This window comes from Symsagittifera roscoffensis, chromosome 5, assembly GCF_963678635.1.
Source record: "Symsagittifera roscoffensis chromosome 5, txSymRosc1.1, whole genome shotgun sequence".
NCBI classification, from domain to species: Eukaryota; Metazoa; Xenacoelomorpha; order Acoela; family Convolutidae; genus Symsagittifera; species Symsagittifera roscoffensis.
This window is the reverse complement of record NC_087066.1, coordinates 64,053,224-64,074,133: the sequence shown is the minus strand read 5'-3', so window position 1 is coordinate 64,074,133 and position 20,910 is coordinate 64,053,224. Positions and strand designations below refer to the sequence as shown.

General features: G+C 37.0%; 2 protein-coding genes across 2 annotated transcripts in view; both read right to left on the bottom strand.

The window, feature by feature from the left end:
* Positions 1-20,910, bottom strand: part of LOC134846828 (PAT complex subunit CCDC47-like) — a 495,511-nt gene that overhangs the window by 323,980 nt on the left and 150,621 nt on the right. The gene's annotated exons all lie outside the window — the stretch shown is intronic.
* Positions 1-20,910, bottom strand: part of LOC134846826 (receptor-type tyrosine-protein phosphatase eta-like) — a 114,878-nt gene that overhangs the window by 78,510 nt on the left and 15,458 nt on the right. Inside the window, exons 2-5 of the mRNA XM_063864221.1 lie at positions 19,904-19,965; positions 19,052-19,267; positions 18,491-18,653; positions 9,980-10,150 (exon numbers count right to left, since the gene is read on the bottom strand). Of these exons, the coding sequence (XP_063720291.1) occupies positions 9,980-10,150; positions 18,491-18,653; positions 19,052-19,267; positions 19,904-19,965 (612 nt within the window). The remainder of the gene's footprint in view (positions 1-9,979; positions 10,151-18,490; positions 18,654-19,051; positions 19,268-19,903; positions 19,966-20,910) is intronic.

The window sequence follows — 20,910 nt, the reverse complement described above, 5'->3', positions numbered from 1 at the left end:
ATTCAGGTGCTCAAATGATTGAAAGAGTCCAAAGTTAGTTTCATCAAAGGCAAAAACATCAACTGATTGAAAAAAAAAAACTTATTGGCCCTTCAGTTGCGAAATATAAATTTTTCTAGACATTAGGTTAACTCTCGTCTAGTACAGTATGTATTTGATTTTATAAAGGGCGGATTATTTACTTTCTTTGGTTTGTATGCAATTTTTTGAAATCAGTGTCAAACAGCAGGGTTTCAAATGCATAAGTTTTCTTTTGCAGTCAATTCTTCAATTTCAGACTTTAATATACTTTAGTGCAGGGGCGGAATTAGGGGCGGGGGGGGCGAACACCCTCCCTTAGGAATTCGACCCCCTGCCGACCCGAAGGATCCCCCCTTTGCTACTTTTTAAGAAATCCATTTTAGGCCAATCAAACCAAACGTTTTTCTGAAGGTGCCTTGTGCGCCAGGAAATACTAATTTTGAGGGGGGAGCGCGCGCCGAAAAAACGCACTTTTTTGGGCAAAACTTTTCAGAATGCCAAAAATGCCTGTTTTGGATTGTTTTTTCAAAAATTTGCCTCCGGCGCAAAAGAGTTTACCAAAAAAGGGGACTAAACCGATTTTAGGGAGAACTCGAAAAGTCAGTTCGGTCGACCTAAAAAAATGGTCGACAAAATTTTCTAAAATTTTTATCTAAATCCGCCCCCCTCTCGAGAAAATACTAGATCCGCCCCTGTTTGAAACATTAATTGTTCAGAAAAGAGTGAATGGTCGTTATCCTAACAACAATAAGCTTTTTGATGCATAACCTTTTTCTTTTTAGACAGTCGATCTGTGAAAATGATAGATTAAATCTAGATCATGATTAACCGTCCATAATTTGACTATCAAGATGGTTTGAATAAGCAAAACAGAAGAATTCCATTTTTAATTTCCATACAAAAAGACATAAATCTAGATTTTTTTGAAGGTTTTGTATCTAAAGTCAGAACTATTTACAAACTTTTTCTAGTCAAATTTTTCAAAACTAATGAAGAAGAATTTCAAACATGGCGATTTACTTGCTCAAAATTAGGCTTAATTTTCAAAACATTCGAACCAAAATTTCTCGAACCTGGAAAATTTTTTGTTCGAAGTGCCGCTCGAACCACGACTGAAAGGGCTTTAACATATAACTTTGAACCATTCGATGATTGTTTGTAGCACCTGCGTGTTAGAAAGATTCAAAACAGACGAAGGTGCGTTTTTGGTATTCTGAGAGCAATAATTTTTTGAGTTTATGTCCGAGGTGGCCTATTCAAAGAGTAATCCCGGATAATGTAAGCAGTCTGTTCGTCACTTATTTTTGGCCGGATAGAAGCGTGCAACATCGTTGTCTGATACCGTTCTTAACCTTACTCTTAAATCTCCGATCCTCATTAGACCTAGTGTCTACTGGTTTTCGCAAGTTAGATATAAGGAGCTGTTCTGAAGTACAACGAATATTTGTTTAGTTATATATTTTCTTGTTCTGTTGCTGAAACTATGAATAATTTCAGTTTTACAAATAAATGTAAGTGTTAGGTATGGATCATGATTGGTTAGTTAGAATGGTTTTGTAGAGATAGTTTTATCAATAATATAACTGGATATAAGTACTAGCTTTAAACTGGTTCCATCCATCCGGAATTAGAGAGTCTTCAGTACAATGTTTATTGTAATGAAGGATGGATGGGAAAACTTCTTGATTCTTGGAATAGATTCTTTTGAAGTAGTATCTGTGTGAATCAAGAGAGAGAGAAACAGTTGCTCGTAATGTGGAGTATTTGTCTTCATGGAGAGAAGGGGTACAGTCGTTTGTTTTCCAGAAGTGGGTCTCGTTTATCCTAGATATGTTTGAAAGATCATGTCAAGATTTTAGGTTTATGCAATGATGTGTTGATCTCATTAGGCTAAAGCGAGACTACGAGCTAGGTGGAGTTTGACATCTTTGAGCGAAGCGCCAAGTGACTAGGAATCGTATGTGAGTTCAACATCGAGATGGCCATTGTTCTTCTTTAATGGGTATCTTTGCTGCGATGTTATGTCCGTACTTTAAATCCTATAAGTATTGTGACTAGGGCAACAAACCAATAGATTTGCCATTCCATAATGGAAAGTCATCCAGTTTTCATCTCCCTTTGCGGCTCGTTTCTTTTGCTCTAAGAAATCTTTTTTTTTACATTGCATGGTCAGATCTTGTAAGTGAAGTCAGTTTCAGTAATGATATTTTTTTAAGTTGTTTTCGCAAAAGCATTTTCAATTAATTTTACTCATTTTAAAAGAGTCGCTCACCCTAGAGCTACTCTCGTCAAAATAGAAGTGCGTGTCTTAAGCGTTGTGTAGCGCGGGTGGTAATGTCGGCTATAGAACATGCTCAAGACGTCCTTCTGGTGGGTTAAGCCAGTTGAGGTAGTAATATTTTACCGTCTCTTTGAGCAGAATCTCTTTTCGCGTTGAACATTTTTTTTGATCAGGTGGTTTTCACTCTTTTTACATTTGATTCTGTCCTTTTATCAATAACAAAATGTTTTTTTTTTGGACTTTTCTTTTGATATTTTGGTGTTTTTTGTGATTTCAATAAAATTTGAAAGTGGGTTCCAAAAGCATAATGTATCCAGTTTTAACCTGGAGTTCACCTGGTTTAGGTACCGTGAGACTTTCTCATACATGCGATTGGTTTTGTGGCGTTAATAAGGTGCACTGATTAGCTTAAGCTTTTTTTTATAACTTCATCCAACCTGGTTAAGAAAAAGATTGAAACGCGTGAAAGCAAGTTAAAGTTGTCATCATTTATTATCAGAAAGTTGATACTCATTTGGTAAACAATTTTACGTGGGCGTGTTACTCGGTTTTTGGGGAAAGAGTGCGTAAAATGTGGGCGAGAAATTGAGAATTTACAAATAATTTACAAAGTTTACAAAAATGCACATAAAAAAAATTTAGTTATCTTTAATTTATTTTGCATTACTAATTTTTACTTCATAATTGCATTTACTACATTATTATTAGTTTTTTGCGTTTGTACGAAAATTACTTCACTAGGAGAATTCAGTTAAACAGCTAATTTTAAATAAAATATAAAGTTTAGTTTATCCTCTAGATGAGTGCCAGAGCGTGCATAGTGTAAAATATTTGGTTTGAGTCTGGAATTGTTTTTCAAATTGGTTCTGTGAGAAGTGTTTTTGATGTTCTAAAGTCCCTTCAAAATGGTTTTTTTTGTCCAAGACTATTGTCTGAGATATAGCTGCATTTTCTGAACATGTTTAGTTAAAAGTTTATCAATTCTAAGAACTCTTGGATTTTCTTTTTATTTTATGGTGGTTGGAGTTTTACACTTGCATGGATTCGTGATTTCAACGTATGATTGTAATTCCTTAAATAATGTGTCAAAGGAATTTTATACGGGTGAGGAAAAAATGTGATTTACCTCGATCTGCTTTCACGTTTTCTTTTTATACGATTTGGTGATGTTTGTCTAGAACTTTCAACGTTTCTTGTTTTGTTTTTGACCGTAAGAAAGCACCAGTAAATAGCGGTCTAACGATTTTAGTCATAAAAGCTGCTGGTTTTTTAGATATACCATAGAATGCTCTATTGAGTTTTTATTGCTGATTTTCAATAACGAAGTTTCTTGCTAGATGTGATTGCTCGTCTAATAGCATTTGAATGTGTGCGCTATTCAAATCGTCGGTGGTTTAGTATTGTCCGTTTTTTTTTGTAAGTATTACTTGTTCTATTCTTTGGGCCAATTGCGTTCATCAATTAGAGAATTTATATGTCTTGCCTCTAGATCAATTTCAGCGAGAATAAATACTGGATTGACACTTGTGTTTTTCTTTTGGGTTGTTGTTTTATAACTACTGGTGAGATAATTCCATTATATTCGGTCTGTTGGGGTTTTTCAATTATCCTTAAAAATACTGATTGAGATACTCGTTTTGGTATCTATTGAGTGTTGTTTTGTTCATGAGATTGATTTCGTGTTGTATAAAATGGGTTTGCTAGAGGGTTGTTAATATTATTATTTGCGAAAAAATCATAATTTTGATGAGCAAAAATATTGCTGTTTGCGTGTTTTTACCTATTAAATTGGCGTTTTTTAGTTTTTGGTCTTTTTTATTGATAATCCACATGGGAATATTCTGGAACAACGGCTAGTTCAACTGTTAATTGTAGTGTCGTTTGTGGGAAAGGAGTATTTCTGTTATGTGATGTGGTAAGTGTTGAATGAATAGAAGAAATAAGTGTTTCAACTGTTTCTTCGTTCGCGAAGTCTGCAAAGTGTGATGAAACTTGGATATCTTTTTGTGCCAGATTGCTAGTTTCTTTAGGAGTTTCTCGGTATTTATATAGGCTGAATTTAAAGTATTATGATTTATCCTATCATTAAATTTTGTATTATAGTTTAAGGATGTGGTGTCAGTTGTGAGTGGAGTTAATTTTAATTAATCTCTGTGTACGGAGAAAGTGGCAATTGCTGCCCTAGGAATTTTGTTAGTGAAGTTAAAAAACAACAATTGAGACCATTCAGGTCCCATACTTAATTTGTTTTGTCTGCTGAAATTGTTTAGTTGTTTGTTTTTGCTAAAATTATTTTCTTGCTGGGGAAATTTGAACTAAATTGTTCTTTAATAAACACTGCTAGAAATCCTTGAGGGTCAATTAATATTTTTTGTGATTTTTAATTATCAATGAGTGTTTCACAAAACGAATCAAAAGGTCGCGAGATACGGTTTGATTTTACCTTACTATTACGTGTCCAGACGTTTGTGGTGGTGATACGTAAAATTGTTTCATTCGATTCTACAATAGAAATATAATTATAAATGCTAGAGAAAACATAATTTGTGGAAATTGAGTTCCGCTTTTAATGAGTTTTGATATTGAATGTTTTTGATTTAATCTGTGAAATTTTTTGAAAAAACTATTCAATATCATCTCTTTTTATTCTGTGTGGTGGTTGATTTGATGATTTGATGATGGTAAAAGTTCAAATGTAAATATACCGTAATGTGAAATGATTTTCATTATGCCTCGTAGGTAGTGATCGATTTCTTGTCTTATGATTTTACTTCAGGAAAATCTTGCCTGCATGGGCTATTTCATTTTTGAACAAACTTAGAGTTAGATTATGGCAAAGTTGTACTTGTCCTCTAGCGGAATCGCTTTGTGAGTGAATGAAAAAGGGAAGAATAGAATCATTGCCAAAATTGATTCGTTCTATAGAATCATTTTTTGTGCGGAATTACGTTTAATGTGTAACTTTCATGATGCCTTATTAATTAATTCCAGTTATAGAGTCTTACTGGCTTACGAAGCTAAAATTTTTTTTTCTGCAATCAATTTTAATAGATGATGCTGTTGTGGATCCTGGTTCGGAATTTTTTTTTGGTCGTTTTTTTGTTCTCGTCGTCATTTAAATTTCCAAGATTTTGAAGTCTTTGTATTGTAGTTGCGTCAGATTCCGAATATGCGTTTCGTATTTTGGAACTTTTTCAGATAATTTGTTTTTATTTTGTGATAATTGCATTTTTTCTTGATGTTTCTTCAATCTGATGCAGCCTAATTTTTGCTTATGTGGTGTAGTCACAAGATCGTATATTTCGCTTTCAATTAAACAATTAGGGAGAACCAAGGTTTGTTTGTTTTCTAGATTATCTCTTGTTATAATTGTTAGAACGATGGTCGCAAAATCCAGAGCTTAGGTTTCTTATTTCCCAAACTGTTAGTTCTAACAATTTTTGTGTGATTATCCTAACCTTGAAACATAGGTTGTCAATTGTAGAAGGGTTGGAGAGAGAGTGTATATCAATTCGTTAGAATGATGTTTTACTTTCTCGGTGATTAAGTTCTGTTTTAGTTTTAAGAAAAAATTACTTAATCTTACTTAAAGTTGTGATTTGTGATCGAGGATTGGAAAATAGAAAGCCAATCTACAGGTTACAGGTATAATTAGAACACAAGTAATTCGTTAGGTATTATTTTAGATCATACAAAGTTTATGATGTGCTTAAGCCTGGTTCACCTAAGAGGAGGGGTTCAAGTGATGGATGAGTAACAGAAGTTCTTCACTGTTTATCCTAATTAGAATGGTTAGTTGTTCTAAAAGTTCTATTAACTAAGGTCGATGGTATGGGTAGGAGATTGAATCCACGTTTGACTTCATTTTTACTAGGAGGCGGGGAGAACAAAAGTTTTCTGATTGATCCAAGGAAAGCCTCGATGATCAAATGTTTTTGAATGAATTAAAATTTATAATTGAGTAAAAAATTGAAGATCCGAGGATATCCTTAATGGTCTCGCTTGAAAAAACATAGATTATCACAGAACACGGTTAGGTCTTGACAGTTTTTTTGTTTAAGGTTTCAGTTATGTTTAAGGTTATAAACTTTAATAGGGTTGATTTAGATATTAAAAATTTGAATGATTTTGATTTTTAAATGAGTATGGTTATGTTTTAGATGAAAGAACAAGGAATCTTGACTGAGCGAGAATGAGGATGTGAGTCTTTTAGAAGCAAGGAACTTTTTATAAACTTATTAAAACAAATTTTAAATTGATTTACTAAGTAACTTTTGAATTTTTTATTCAGTTAGATTTAAATTTTACAAAAGTTTTAAAGTTACTGCAGATTTAAACCTTCGTTGTATCTTTTTATCAGTCGTTGTATTGTTATGCAACACTTCCACGCAATATTGAGAAGTTTACGGCTTAGAAATGAACTTTTACTGCTCCAACTAATTTTGTTCATGCTACTGAATGAAAATCTACTGCATTTAGAATTTTGTATAAAACTAATCGTTGCAGTCTTGGTCAATTCACGATATAGAGGCTTAGTCTGTTCTTCGGGTTTTGATCTGACATAATCTGTTTCGTTTGGTTGTTTCCATTAGAGTTATTGAGACGTAGAGACAAAGTCATTAAATTTGTAATACAATTGAACACTTTGTGATGTGATTCTGATCTTTTTTCTCTTTTTAACTTGCTTAATCTAAATTTGCTCGCACCAGAGTTTTTTTGGTCGCAAGTGATGATTTTATGTCCGGGGTGGCTCACTCATGAAGAATTTCAGATGAAGTACACCGTCTGTTCGTCACGCTATCTTTTTTTCGGGTTACCGGTTTTAGCAAGTTAGATATCAGGAACGAGTGTTTTTGAAGGAGAACGACTGTTTGCTAAGTTGTATTTATTTTGTTCTGTTGCTGAAACTATGAAGAGTTTCAGCTTTACAAATAATGTGAGTGTAGGAGTCATGATTGGTTTAGTTAGAAATATATTATAGAGATAGTTTTATCCATAAAAAAATTGGATATAAATACCAGTTTCAAACTGGTTCCAACTTTTCATGTATAGTTTCAGAAAGTCGATTTGCCTAATTGTTATAAAAACTCTGGATCATAAAAAGCCGTCCACGATCTGACCAGGAATGGTAGTTTGGATGAAGCAAAACAGAAGAAGTTCAACTTTTCTTCTCCAGACGGAAAGGACATCTATGTTAGATTTTAGGAAGAGTTTTGTACCTAAAATCAAAAGTACTTAAAAACTTCCCTAAACCAGGTTTTTTATAATTAAGCGAAAAAAATTTTTTATCAAGTAATGGCTCAAAACTAGGGTAAGACTCAAAAAATTCGAACGGGTTTTTCTCGACACTGGAAAAATTTTCGTTGGAAAAGTTGTTCGAATTACCACTGGAAGGGTTATAATATAATACATTGCTCAAACCTTTCGATGATTATTTGTGGTACCTGCCTGAGTTTCTGTGTGAGAAAAGCTCAAAACAGAAGTAGTTGCGTTTTGGTCTCTTGAAAAAAACTTTTAGTTCAGATTTTAGAAAAGTTTTGAACCTAGCTAGATATTTAAGAACTTGGATACAGTAGACTTTACTGCAACGAGCTTGTTTTTTTTTAGCTCTTCCTGTTTTTTTTGTGCAAATTGCAGAGAGCCGTCAATTCGTGCAATTGAAAAAGAAAAATTGAAGTTTTTCAAGTATGCATTTTTTGCAATTAATATCTGTCGTACTTTGGAACATCTTTTTTGGCTTGAATTTTTTTTTGGTTCAACAGGTTTTTAGAGGTAAACTCAAAAAACTTCTCAATTATTGGAAGTTTTGTGAATTTAGTTAGCTTTGTTGATACTTTAAATTTATTAAAAGGTAATTAAAATTTTTAAAAAAATTTTATAAAGTATTTGAACATTTAAAAAAAATTTTGAACATAAACAAACTGTTGTCTTTAATTTCCCTAACGGTTCCAAAGTTTCATAAAAATTAACAACACTGCTTGTATTCGATTATTTTTTAAGGTCTATGGAGCAGTAATCACATGAAAAAAAAAAGACGTGAAATAGAAAGAAACTTTTTTAAAACTTGAGGTCTATTGTGAAAGTCATCGCCCACGCGCCATACAAAAAACGGAATGATAGGTTTTGATCCTTGTAAAAAATCAATTATGGCAAATAATCTTCTTCCAGCCAGTTTGGAACGATTTCTAAGACGGATTAAATCTCCGCTTACGCGTTAGTAGCTCGAAATAAATCGCTCGTTAATTGTCCCATTTTGGCAATCCTTAAACCCCCATAACTTAACAAAAAAAAGATCAAAAGTGAATATGTTTTCAAATTTAAGCTCAAGTCAACAATAATTTTTGAATGATATAAAAAGATTCCGTCAAAAATGGCAAGTTAAAAAGTCCGTGTCTTTAGTTAGCAAAGTCTGAACAAAAAAAGAATTTTCTCGCATTAGAAAACTACGCAGAACAATTTGGGTATCTGTCGATGGAAATACATTGATCGCAAAATTTGTGAAGGTTACTGCAACAAAAATTTAAATATTTAATTCAGCTTTACTTTTTCAATTAAATAACCTTTTTTAAGCAATTTCTTATATCTTATAACGAGTTAAATGTTTTGGCATCATCCTAAACAAAACTTCCATTTCAAGTTATTTGTGCGATAGATTATACGCATTAGGGTGTTTTTTATTCTGGTAGATTTTATTAATACTTCACAGTGCAACTTGAAAAAATGACATCATTGAAAAAATAGTTTAAAAAAATTGAATGTTGAAAACTACGATTGTAATTTATGTGGGTGGACCAAAGGAACAATCTCCTCCTAAATCAACTTGGGGCGCAGATTGCTCACTTGGTTAAACTGAATTTGTTTTCAGCTAATCAGATGTGACTTTGTAGAGGCAGGCCTTACTGCTTGAATTGTCTTTTAATTGTAGGGATGAGAGTGTTCGCTTTTTCTATCAAGGTGGCAGGTTGTTCACAAGTTGAATACCAGGTTTAGTTGAGAATGCTTGTCATAGAATGCGTTTGTTTTCATCTTATTGTTCCGACTTTCGATACGAAAGTAACGGAATATTTGTGCTCGGGGTATGTTTTTTTCTACAACTTTCGACTTTTTAACTAGCATTTTTTGACGGAATTGTTTAAATCTTTCTCAGAAATCGTTCCAAGTTGGTTAAAAGAAGTTTATTTGCCATAATTGATTTGTTACAAGGAGTGAAATCTATCCTATTGTACTTTATATGGTATCTGGGGGGATAATTTTCATAAAAAATTTCAAACTTTAAAAAAAAAATTCCTTTTGTTTTATTACATTTAATTTTTTTAATTATTACTGCTCCATAAACCTTAAAAGGCAAACGGAACACTCAGGGCTTCGCCCTGATACGAGCAGTTTTGGTTTAGTTCAAAACCTATCCGTCGATAATTATGCAAATTATACAAAAATCAGTCCAGAATTGATTTCTAACTAGTTATTAGAATTGAATGAACTTTTTAGGCTAGTACGATTTCGTAGTTGGAGTGGACTATATGATAGAGACTTAACTTATAGAATTTCTTCAGAGATGCACTGGGTAGGGATTGTAGTTGATTATTAACTGAATTATGCTGTAACTTGGTGAAGCTAACGATTCGTGCCCAAACATATCATGAAATATTCTTTGAATGGAGTAACTGATTAACTGACCGCATCTTTGGTTGTTCATGTCGCAGAAGATCTTAGTGCCCTCCACTGTCTTGCAAGATGCCTCAGTGTCATCCCCCAGTCGCCAGCAGGAGTGGTACTCCTGTCCCCCCTCACTAAAGGGAAAGTGACAGATGGCGGTCTTGTCAACGCTCAGACACAAACCCGCTTTTTCTAAAAGAAAACTTGAGTTTTTTTAACAAAATGATATTTGGTTTTTAAAATGATTGAGTGGTTTTTAATGTTCCAAGTTTCCACGTTTCCAGGGGTAGCAATGGTACCAATTTTTATTGTAGCGAGAGTAGTGGCTGGGGTTAATTGGAAGATACACGAGCGCGGTCGAAATCTGAAAGGACAGTTGATCGAGAAAAGTTCGGTTGAAGTACTGCTCGAGTTATGTATCGACCTTTTTGAGGTACGTTTCGACCGTTTTTGAGGTATGTTTCAAATTGATTCTCTACATAATCTCCTGTCTCGACTGTCCTTTTGCAGGTCGAGCACAGATATAGTGACACTTTGAAAATCGATTAAATAGTTAGTGCACTCCTTCAAGTTGATTTGAGTTGACAGTGCACATTTTGACTTATCGGGGCACAGGTCGAAAAGTTGCATCACAATCGCAGTCAGCAACGATGGCGCCAACAAACAAACTCAACAAATTCGATACTAATCATCATATGAAATGTATATATACGACATTCCCTCTAGTTTACTAATATTAAATTGTAATTTAAAATTACACAAAACAGAAATTCAATTGAATTTTAGACCAGTGGTCAACCTTCACCCTGGGCATAGAGTTTCACAGTTTTAGTTTAACTTCTTCTCCGGTATCCCGGTATCGGATGGCACGTCCGAACTTTAGTTGGTATCCCTTTCCAGCCCGTGCTCCTTCCCCCTTCTTTCTCCCCGCCTTGAAAACACTATCGATCATCATTCCCCCGAGTTTCGTTACCGCCGTTGGTTTTCTGGAATTTTTCCGCCACCCCGTTTTGACCAAAATTTGCCGGTCTTGACTCGAGTATGACACTAGTCGGTGCTTTCTAGGTCGTCCCGCCTTCTTCTTCGATCCCTTCGCAGTCGTCGCAGCTCACTCATCGCTCACGTTCGGTGCTTTATTCGCTATTTTTTTAAGCGCTGCTTCGTCTTGGTTCTCAGTTTCCCTATAACGCCTTTGTCCGTCGGCATCGTTCTTATCCGTAGGCACTTTCTTGTTTTCCTTCGGTGTCGCCGCCGCACCGCTTGAGCTTTCTCCGACCTTTGTATCGACGCTTGAGCTTTCTCCGACCAATAGCATTTTGTAACATCGATTTTTCGCAGGGCAATCGTAAAAGCTCGTGTTCTGAGGTTGAATCTGAATCATTGTTATCATCCCATTTTTGTAGTTTTGACAGTGGTTGGATTTTCATTTTGAAACATATCTCCCCTGGCATAGTCAGGCGTTCTTTGTCCAGTTTTCGCCTGAACATTTCAACCGTAGGTGGTTTCGCGTATTTCCCTTAGGCGATATTGTCAGCGCCCGCATAGCTTTTCCCGCAACACTGCTTTTCCTCAGCACAGACCCATTTTTCAGAGACAAGATAAGTTCAGACTCTTTATCAATTTTCTGATTTATTTTTTATACCTTTGGAACAATAGTTCTATCCGTTTGCTCGGTTGGCTCGACGTGCCTCCGGCGTTCGGTTCCTAGGCGCCTTTGGAGCCGCTAGTTTTGCTCGCACGCTTGGTGTCTTAAGATTCTCAAGGCCTACTGACCAACTTATCGTCCGCTAACCTCCGCGGGTGGTTCAATGCTCCACGTCAAACTCAGTGTCCGACTTTTCGTTCCCGTTAGTCGGTGTCGGATGACGCATTCGATTGGTAAAGGTGTCTTCAGTATGTAAACATGCAGCTAATTGTTGTAAAAATGTCTCCCAATTAAGCTTTTCAAGCGACGGTTTTTTGTGAGGTTTCTGAGTACCGTGTTGGTCTAAGCCTTATCGCACACATTGATGCAAGTCTTTTACCTGCAGCGGTTCACTACTGGCATCAGTCGTCGGCGGCCACCAAACTTATATGTAGGTAAGGAAACCACACGTCCCTTGCCGCGTCGAACATGTTTCCATCCACGATGGAAAGTGTGCATCCTATCAACCACCGCGTCCTAGGTGGTAGTGGGACGACGAGGCGTTCGTTCATCCACAGACAGTTCTCCTTTTCGTGGAAGTCGTTTGAATGTTGGCCCAGAAATTCTCCCATTGCTCTGACTTTCCGGAACAGATCAGGGTCTTTTCCTTCCACCATGTCCTTGATCGCCTTCTTTTGTGGAGTCTCCTTAAAAGTTCGCCTCGAATAACTTAAGACTGAATACTTCTCGTAGGTCATCACTTTCTGAAACTACTTTTCAATCTCGTGAGATGAAACTCATCACCACAATAGCTGGATAAGCCGGCGGAACTATTTCACAACCGAACGCTGATGGAATTGAAATAACAGCTTCCAATTACGCGTCCACCACCTCAATCTCACTGCTGCTCCCGCTCGTAAAATCTGGATGTTTCAATAAAAATTTGTTTAATTTCTTCAACTTAATGCTGATCATTGGAAATGAATAGGTCCAAAAAAATACAACTTTTTGGAATGGAAGGATTTTCTAACTTTGGAATGGAAGGATTTTCGGTCGTTGCAACGACATATGCCGACTCTGCCATCTGATTGGTTGATGTTTGAGCACATGGTTTTCGGCCCTCCTCTGGTGGAATTTTGCAAACGAATTTGCGTACTGCACTTTCATTGGCTGAAACATTCGATATTTTTGGTTTGGAGTTCTCTGCTCCGGGGTGTTTTCTATTTTTTCGTAAACAAAGGAATTACTAATTGAGTCTGTTTTAGCAACCGTAAATGTGTTATCCTATACACTAACACGCGATGCGTCACCGACGGAGCGCCTTGATAGGTAGTCAGGTAAACCGACTTTTGCCCCTGGCATGTGAACAATTTGAAAATCGAAAGGAATTATTCTAATCGGCTGAAAATTGTTTTTATTTTTCCTGTTATTTCCCTTTAACACTGGCAACAGCGCCTTATGATCCGTAGCGACTGTAAAACGCCTACCAAATATACAAATTCTAAAGTAATCTGAGCCCAATACGACTGCTAAAATTTCCAGTCCGTTTGGAAAGTTTTTTCTCCACCGCGTTTAAAAACGGAGATGCCACTGAAATTGGGTGCTATCCTTTGGGGCCGAGTTGTTCTAATATGGCTTCTAAACTGTTATGGCTTGCATCACAACCGATTCGAATGTACCTTTCGATGTCAAAGTGCTTGAATTAGATGATATTCGCTACTTGCTTTCTCAGTGTTTCGAATACCAATTGGCATTCGTTTGTCCTCACGAAATCATTTTTCTCACTAATTAATGGACACAACGGCACTGAATACTCCGCTAGCACCGGAAAGTACTTGTGTAGGCTGTGTATCAATCCCATGAAATCTTTTCATTGCGACAAAGTCTTGGGGGATTTATTTTATCTATTGGGTCAGTTTTCTTGCTAAAAGTGTGACGCCTGAATTTCTACGAGGTGTCCCAACCATTCACATTTTTTCCTAGCCAACGAACTTGCATTTCTCCAATTTCGGCGCCATGTTTTCTGTGTCTAGTTTTTTCAGGATTTTCTCAACCAAAACAATATGCTCGAGTCCGGAATTTTTTGATACAGCTAAGATATCAACAATGAAAGCGTGCTCACTGGGAAATCCGGAAAGAATCGCGTCCAATTTGATCAATGATACGTTGAATTTTCGCAGCTTGAGTTTCTGCATCATTGTTTATCCGTAGAATCCCGTTTTAAAACGGTACGTACGGTTGAATTTTTCTCCCACTAAGGAAAGTTTACATTTTTTGCTGGTGTTCACGTTCAGTGGCAGTTGACCGTACGCATAAGTTAGGTCTATAGTAGTAACAAATACATCCCTTTTTTCCTCTCAAGTATTGTTTGCCCAACAATGTTCATTAATTCTTCAATATTTAGTGTTTGTTACTTATTTTTATGGACAGAGCTCTCTTGAGCTCTCTTGATTCCAATGCTGATTTTACTGAACTGTCCTTTTTAACTGTGATCGCGAACGGCGAGACAAAACATTTATCCGAGCTCTCTAGCAGTTTTTCAATGTGCCCTTGTGCAGGTAGCTTATCAATTTCTTTATCTACATTACCTTGTTTTGTGATAGGCACTTTTCGGTTCTTTTGCTAGAGACGCAATAAATTTTTGAAGAATTCAGCTTGAACTTTATTGTTAGGTATGCGCCCTACCCTTTGGAAAAGGTTTTGAAATTGCTTACTGAAGTGTTTCTGCCAGTCATCAAAGTCATCTCCCTTGGCCTCGGTGTCCGGTTGCCCCTGGATGTTGAGTATTCCTTACTCCGCTAGCGCCTTAACTAGCATGAGTCCCAATGCCGGCATCAGATATCTACTGATGACTGATGGACGACAGCCTCAGATCACATTGATGGATGCCTGGGTCGTCCATCCGTTGGAGTGAAGAGTCGCGGTAAACTTCCGTATCAGCTCCAAGAGATTGTTTCCATAATCTTTGAACTGATTGTCCTTCTGATCTATCGGCAGGAGCTTCCCTAAGGTACCTTTGAGTTCTCCAATTGTAAAAATGGATATAGGCGATCTGCTATCAATCCAGGCTTGGGTGGGTTGTTCAATAATTTTCGAGCGCTTGTTTCGCACCCGCTGTTTTCAGTTCCTCTTCTTTTTTCCGCTCGATCGTCATAACAATTTAATTGTTCGAACTGTCCGAATCTCATCCGTGGGTTGCTTCATTTGGGTTGTTCACCCATCCGACGGAGCTTCCGTAGTGCGATGCGTTCCCGTTCTGATCCTGATGAGTATCTCCCTCGGTTATTTCCTCATGAAAACGGCCCACGCGTCTATTACCGTGGCTTTTCGGGCTCGACATATGCGCTCATAGTAAACCGTTTTTTAAAAAACAAATTGCATGCGGCGTTTTTCGCCGGGCACCTCGCAATGCGGTCCGTTGTATGTCTGCTCTGATTGCAATTGAAACATTTACGATTCGGCTCACCGGGATTATATCCTCTCAATACTCCCCGTCTGCACTGTTGCATTGATCTTCGATATCCAACGCGGATTGCGCTCACTGGTTCCGTTTTATCTTCAGTGCCCCTACCGGCGCCGTAGCGAGCCCTCCACTGGAAACTTTGTAAGATTTGGCGTATGTGTCCCCTCGTTCATACAATAGTGCGATCCGGTAAATCACGGGATTTGGTAGATCCGCAGAGTTCTGTTTGCGCCTCCTTGCTAGACATATTCACGATAAATACATCCAGTAGTATTCTGCGCTCCAGCGTTCCCAGATCGCACCGTGCCGCCAGCCCGCTTAGTACGGAATGGAACATTTCGAACGTCTCGCCGCCTCTCTGTTTTCTGGACAACACTTTGTAAGTTTCGATTTTTTCGTTCCTTGAAAACAGCCTCGAACTCTTCCAGTACTCTTGAGTATCTAGTATTCGCCAATTCAACGTGGGTTTTCCAATTGTGGAGTTCATCCTGGCCCCGCGCCCCTAGACAAAAATGCAAATTTGAAAAAAGCGTTTGTTCCGCCTCCACGCGTTTTTTTTCCGTGGCACATCCGCCGGCAGCAGCGCAATTTGAGTTGCTGCCAATGTCCGATCGACATGAGAAGCCGTAGGATTGAATGCAAGCTTTGCTTATACCCCCAGGTAAAACGAGCGATCCAGTGCTCCCATAGCAACGTGGCCTCCGTGCTCTTACTCATTCAAAACGCCGTGTTTCCAAGTAGGTCTATTCCCGTCTCCGTTCCGTATCCTGTTGGTTGCGCCATGTGAAAACCGAATAATCGGTACTTTAAATCTGAATAAATAAATCTCGATCTGCACTTCAAATCATAAAAACTTCAACTGTTTTAGATAACGAACGCTTTCAATATGGATTTGGCCGGTACTTAATTAAATCAATCCAGGATCACTGACAGCAGTGATGGCCCCAATAAACAAACTCAACAAACTCAAAAGTTTTTTATCATATGATATGTATATATAGGACAGAGCGCAATTTTTAGAACCATTGATCCCTAAAATTGTACTAAATTGTTGGTACCTACATATTTCTACGATATGTCCCTAAATTAATCTATGAGCCCAACGTGTCACCGAAAAACTGGACTCAGCGGTGCTCAACTGGTAGTTCAATATTTTTTGAATTGGGCTCATTCATCCCTTTCCATGGTAAATTAGTGACCAAAAATCGTGCTCCTTCAGACCCTTTACCATTTTGTACAAAAACAATTTCATCGACGCAACTGAACCGACTCATTGAGTAGCCAAGAACTCTGCTGTGCTACCTGTTGCCTACCAATCCTTAGAATTAATGTTTGTTTCGGTCGCTTAAAAATTATTGAACTCAGCCGCGGATCTAGGAATTTCTCGTCGAGGGGGGGATTTTCAATTTTCTCTCGATCTTTTTTTTTAGCTCGACCTAATTGATTTTCTGAGTCCTCTCAAATCATTCAAAAGACCCTGTTTTGGCCAAACCTCTGCGTCAAAATTTTTGAAAAAACAAGGTCGCCCCCCCCCCCCCCCCCCCTCAAAATTAGAATATAATGGAGCCAAAATCGGCTTTTGAAAAATTTTAAGGTCAGTCATCCAAAAATGGATATCTCAGAGTTGTACAAAAGTGGGAACCTTTGGGTCGACAGGGGATCGAATCCCTGAGGAGAGGAGGCGTCCCCCGTGAATCCACTACTGATTGAACTGATTGAGCCAATTTTGCTGGATATTGGTCTCAATCATCTACGTTTGCCATTATGATATTCTCCTAAAAAGTAGGGCTTATTCGGTCCCTTTAAAAAAATTGTTCTCAATCGGCCACATACTGAGAAATTGGGAACAAAAAATGGGCTCCGTTTGCCAAAAATGGGCTCCGTTAGCTAAAAATTGGGCTTATTCAGCAGCCCCAATAACTTAAGTCTTGTCGGCTGATAATATGTTGCTGTAACACCATTTAGAAATTCAAACAAAACGTTTAACTTGGAGCTCAATGGAAAAAATCCATTTTTGTTGCTATTTTGAATGCTTGAGCCTGAAACTTGGGGGATACTTATGTCATTTTGTTCGCGTAATGAAGAAAAGCTTCAAAGTTTTATAATATAATCGCACAGTTTTTTAATACCTCTGATGCATAGTTTTGAAATAGTTGAGTTTGTTTATTGGCGCCATCGGTGCTGTCTGTGAGCACCAGTTATGTATTCAATACCAAATTGAAATGAATAAACAGTAGAAATGAGAATAATTGAACGCTAGTAGCATTTAAAACTGACAATTTTTTGGACGAGAACATGGAAATTTTGGAAAGTAACACAGTCTGGCATGAAGATGGGCCCTTTAAGGCATTTTAAAGCATGCCCCGCGTTATTTTATCAATTTTTTCCTTTCTGTAGTTTACGATCAAACTATTCCATTAGCTTTCTTTCTTCATCAAAACAAAAGTGGAGAGCAAAAGATCCGGGCCTTCAGACAACTGAAAGATATGAACCCAGGACTTGAGCCCTCACAGACTGTGGTAGACTTCAGAAGACAGAAAACCAACAATTTAATCGAGGAATGGCATAGAAATTTCCAGATGGGATAGTGTGTCATCAGCCTGCCACCTTCACAAGTTTATTCAATTCTTAAAAAAAAAAACAATTTCTATCGGAGATCAAATACGCAAGAATGACTTACGGAGAAAGTGCCGCCAAGGTGACAAAATACAAAAAAAAGCCAAGCAAGATTAGTTGAGCCCCTTAAGCTTTATAGCAAAAATAATATTCTCAAGCAACGCGACGACCTCAAGTGTTTACCTCTACTAATTTTCGCTAGTTATTTCGTCACGTGCTGCGAATAGGCATTTTTTACAAAAACTAAGATTGGTCGCTTGCGAAGAATTGTCGCCATGCCTTCTCAGACGTGGTTCTTTTAATGAATTCACAAAAAAAAATACAAAACGACAATGTGTTTTAAATAAGAATTTTTTTTTTTTTTTCAACTGATCAGTAGAACCTCTTTCACAGAAACAATCAAATCTTTTTTCAAAAAATAGATCAACCCGTAAGTCAAAATTTTAATCAAATATACCATTCTTTTTCGTTGTGCTGCATGCCTATCTCTGCATAATTAAGGTCACAAACTCAAACCAATATTGCAAAAAAAATGTTTTTTATTCGTTCTTTTTAAAACTCTCGGGCTAATCCTTGGTGGAGTAAAAACTCAAACAAGCAGCTAACTGCTTCGCAGTTTTTGATGATGAATTAGTTTCTTAGGATGGATGCTGTGTTTTTGACAACTGGCGTTTTACTAACTAATCGGAAGCTCGGCAAAACGTGCACAGATTTCAATTTACAAATTTTTGAAAAAGACTTCAAAAATTCATCTCGGTTTCTACAAAAATGATTGAAAGCCGTTCACAATCCTTGAGTTTTCCATAATAATAATCCGTCTTTTGCCTACCAAATAAATCCGAGTGTCCGTTGATGTCCAGATATGAAACAGCTAATTTGAAGTTGGTGTGCATGTTATAGTAGTAGCCAGATGTAAATTCCACAAAACCAGATCTGTCTGTGAAAACGAATGGAACGGATGACTCACTACCAGAGGTCAACATAGTCCACTCCTATCAAAACACAAATGAATGTTTCAGAGATCAAGCCACACCTGAAATTCATCATTGATTAGCATATTAGATCGTTGATGCGAATCAGTTAATTAACAACTTCCTGTCTAAACATGAGCAGCATGGGAATTCGTTCAAAATTTTTTAAAAGTTTTTGCGCGTTTTCGGAACGTTTTGACCAAAAATCCATAACCACCCTCTACCATGAAATAATCATCCCTCAAAAAATCCCCCTGTAAAGAAATCAAAACCTTAAATTTTCCGACCATAAAGTTCCGTTAAGTCATAGCGCAACTTCACGGTATTGTAATGTTTTTAAATGAATGTTTTAGAATAATTTGGCTTGAAACGTAATTGTTTCAATCATGGGAAAAGGCCATATTTTCAACCAAACTCACCACGTCATTCTGCTGTCCGTCGGCAATCACAATCTTATCATTCTCCAACTCCCCCTGTATTTCAGAGGCCACGCCCAAATCCATCTGCACCATCTGCAGAACGGGGAACAGGGTGGGGTTGTTGGAATCGGGGGAGATGGTCCATCTGCAGGACAGACCTGTCGGGTAGGCGTGAGGGAAATTGTAGCTCAGAAGGTCACCCGCTGACGACACAGTCTAGAAGAGAAAGATTGTTTCGTCTAAATTTAAAATATTTTCTTCTGAAAATGAGACTTTATACCACTTGGAAACGAAAAATTTTTAAGGCCTGGTTTGAAGCTCGTCATTCCACTGGGAGAACGACAAAATTGCAATATATTATCAGCTTACTGCAAAAATAAGGCAAAAGGAAAATCACTTTTTTGCTTGCTTTCTGACGACTATCAAACGATGGTAGGTAGCTGTTTCGACCAAGTAAGGCAAGGACAAAACAAAAACTGAAAGCAAAGTACTATTGACTTCATGATCTTAGAAAAAAATATTATTTGAAGAATGATTTTAAACTCTTTACTCTAAATTTTTATAGAAAGCAAAACTTTGAACGGATTTACTCGTTTTCGAATTTTTTTTTGACGAGGCCAAAATGTGCACTGGATAGGCGCACAGTTTTGTGTCTGCATGATGCTGAATTCCAGAGACAAGTCTTTAAACATGGTTCAAATTTTGTCGGAACGATAAAAGGAAAGTAAAGAACGAAAGAAGAACAAAGGGAGTTGCGGAATCCACTTACAATGCACAAAATGCACAGTTTGGCCTCGTAATGCTAAAAATCATCTTTTGATGGTTAATAATAAACAGTAAACTAGAGCTTACGATTCCATTTGTCATATCACATGCTTTGTTTTGAGCTATGTTCTCATACGGAGGACACAGAGCTAAAACACAAAAAAAATAACACGAATAGAAATTTTGGTATAATTATCATGGACAAGCTTTTCGTCTGACTAAAAAACGTAAATTTGTCTTGAATAGTGCGGTAGGCTTACATTGCCATAAAGTCATAGAAGAACTCAAAAACGACTGAAAAAATTCAAAAGAAATAATAACAAATCTTATATATTGCCGCAGGGGCTGATCTAGGATTTTCTCGAGGAGGCGGATTTTCAAAAAATTTTCGAAAGTTTTGACGACCTTTTTTTAAATAGACCAAAGTCAATTTCTGCGCTCTCCCAATAAATTAAAAAAGCTCTGTTTTGGTCAATTAATTTTTGCACCGCAGGCAAAAGTTTGAAAAATAAGCCAAAAATGGGTTTTTAGGCATTTTTTGGAAATTTTTGACCAAGAAAAACGCGTTTTTTTGTCGCGCACTCCATCCTTAAAATTAGTATATATTGGGTCGGTTGGCCACAAAACGGATTTTTTTATAAAGTACCAAAATGTATGACAGATAAGACCCCCCTTCCTCCTCCCCGACTTCGACTTTTTTTTCGACATTTTTTCTAAGCTCCTCTAAATCACAATAAAGACCGTATTTGAAGCAATTTTTGAAAAACGTTTTTTTTTACTTATTTTAGTTAATTGGAACAAAAAACATATTTTTCCACCCCCCTCTCAAATATAGTATATATTGGGTCCATAGGTGACTTCAAATCATTTTTGGGGTCGGTCATCGGTGATTAAAAATAAAATTAAAGGTAAATTGTCTTAGTTTGTCCCAGTTTTTATAGATTTAAGTTTTACGGTTCAACATGGGTTATTCAGTTTGATGAACTAAATTTCAAAACTGTTTCTATCACATATAACTTTTATCAATCGTTGATTCAATGAAGATCCAATGTTTGTGAGTAATGTGCCGCAAATTAGTATGACTCAATGTTTCA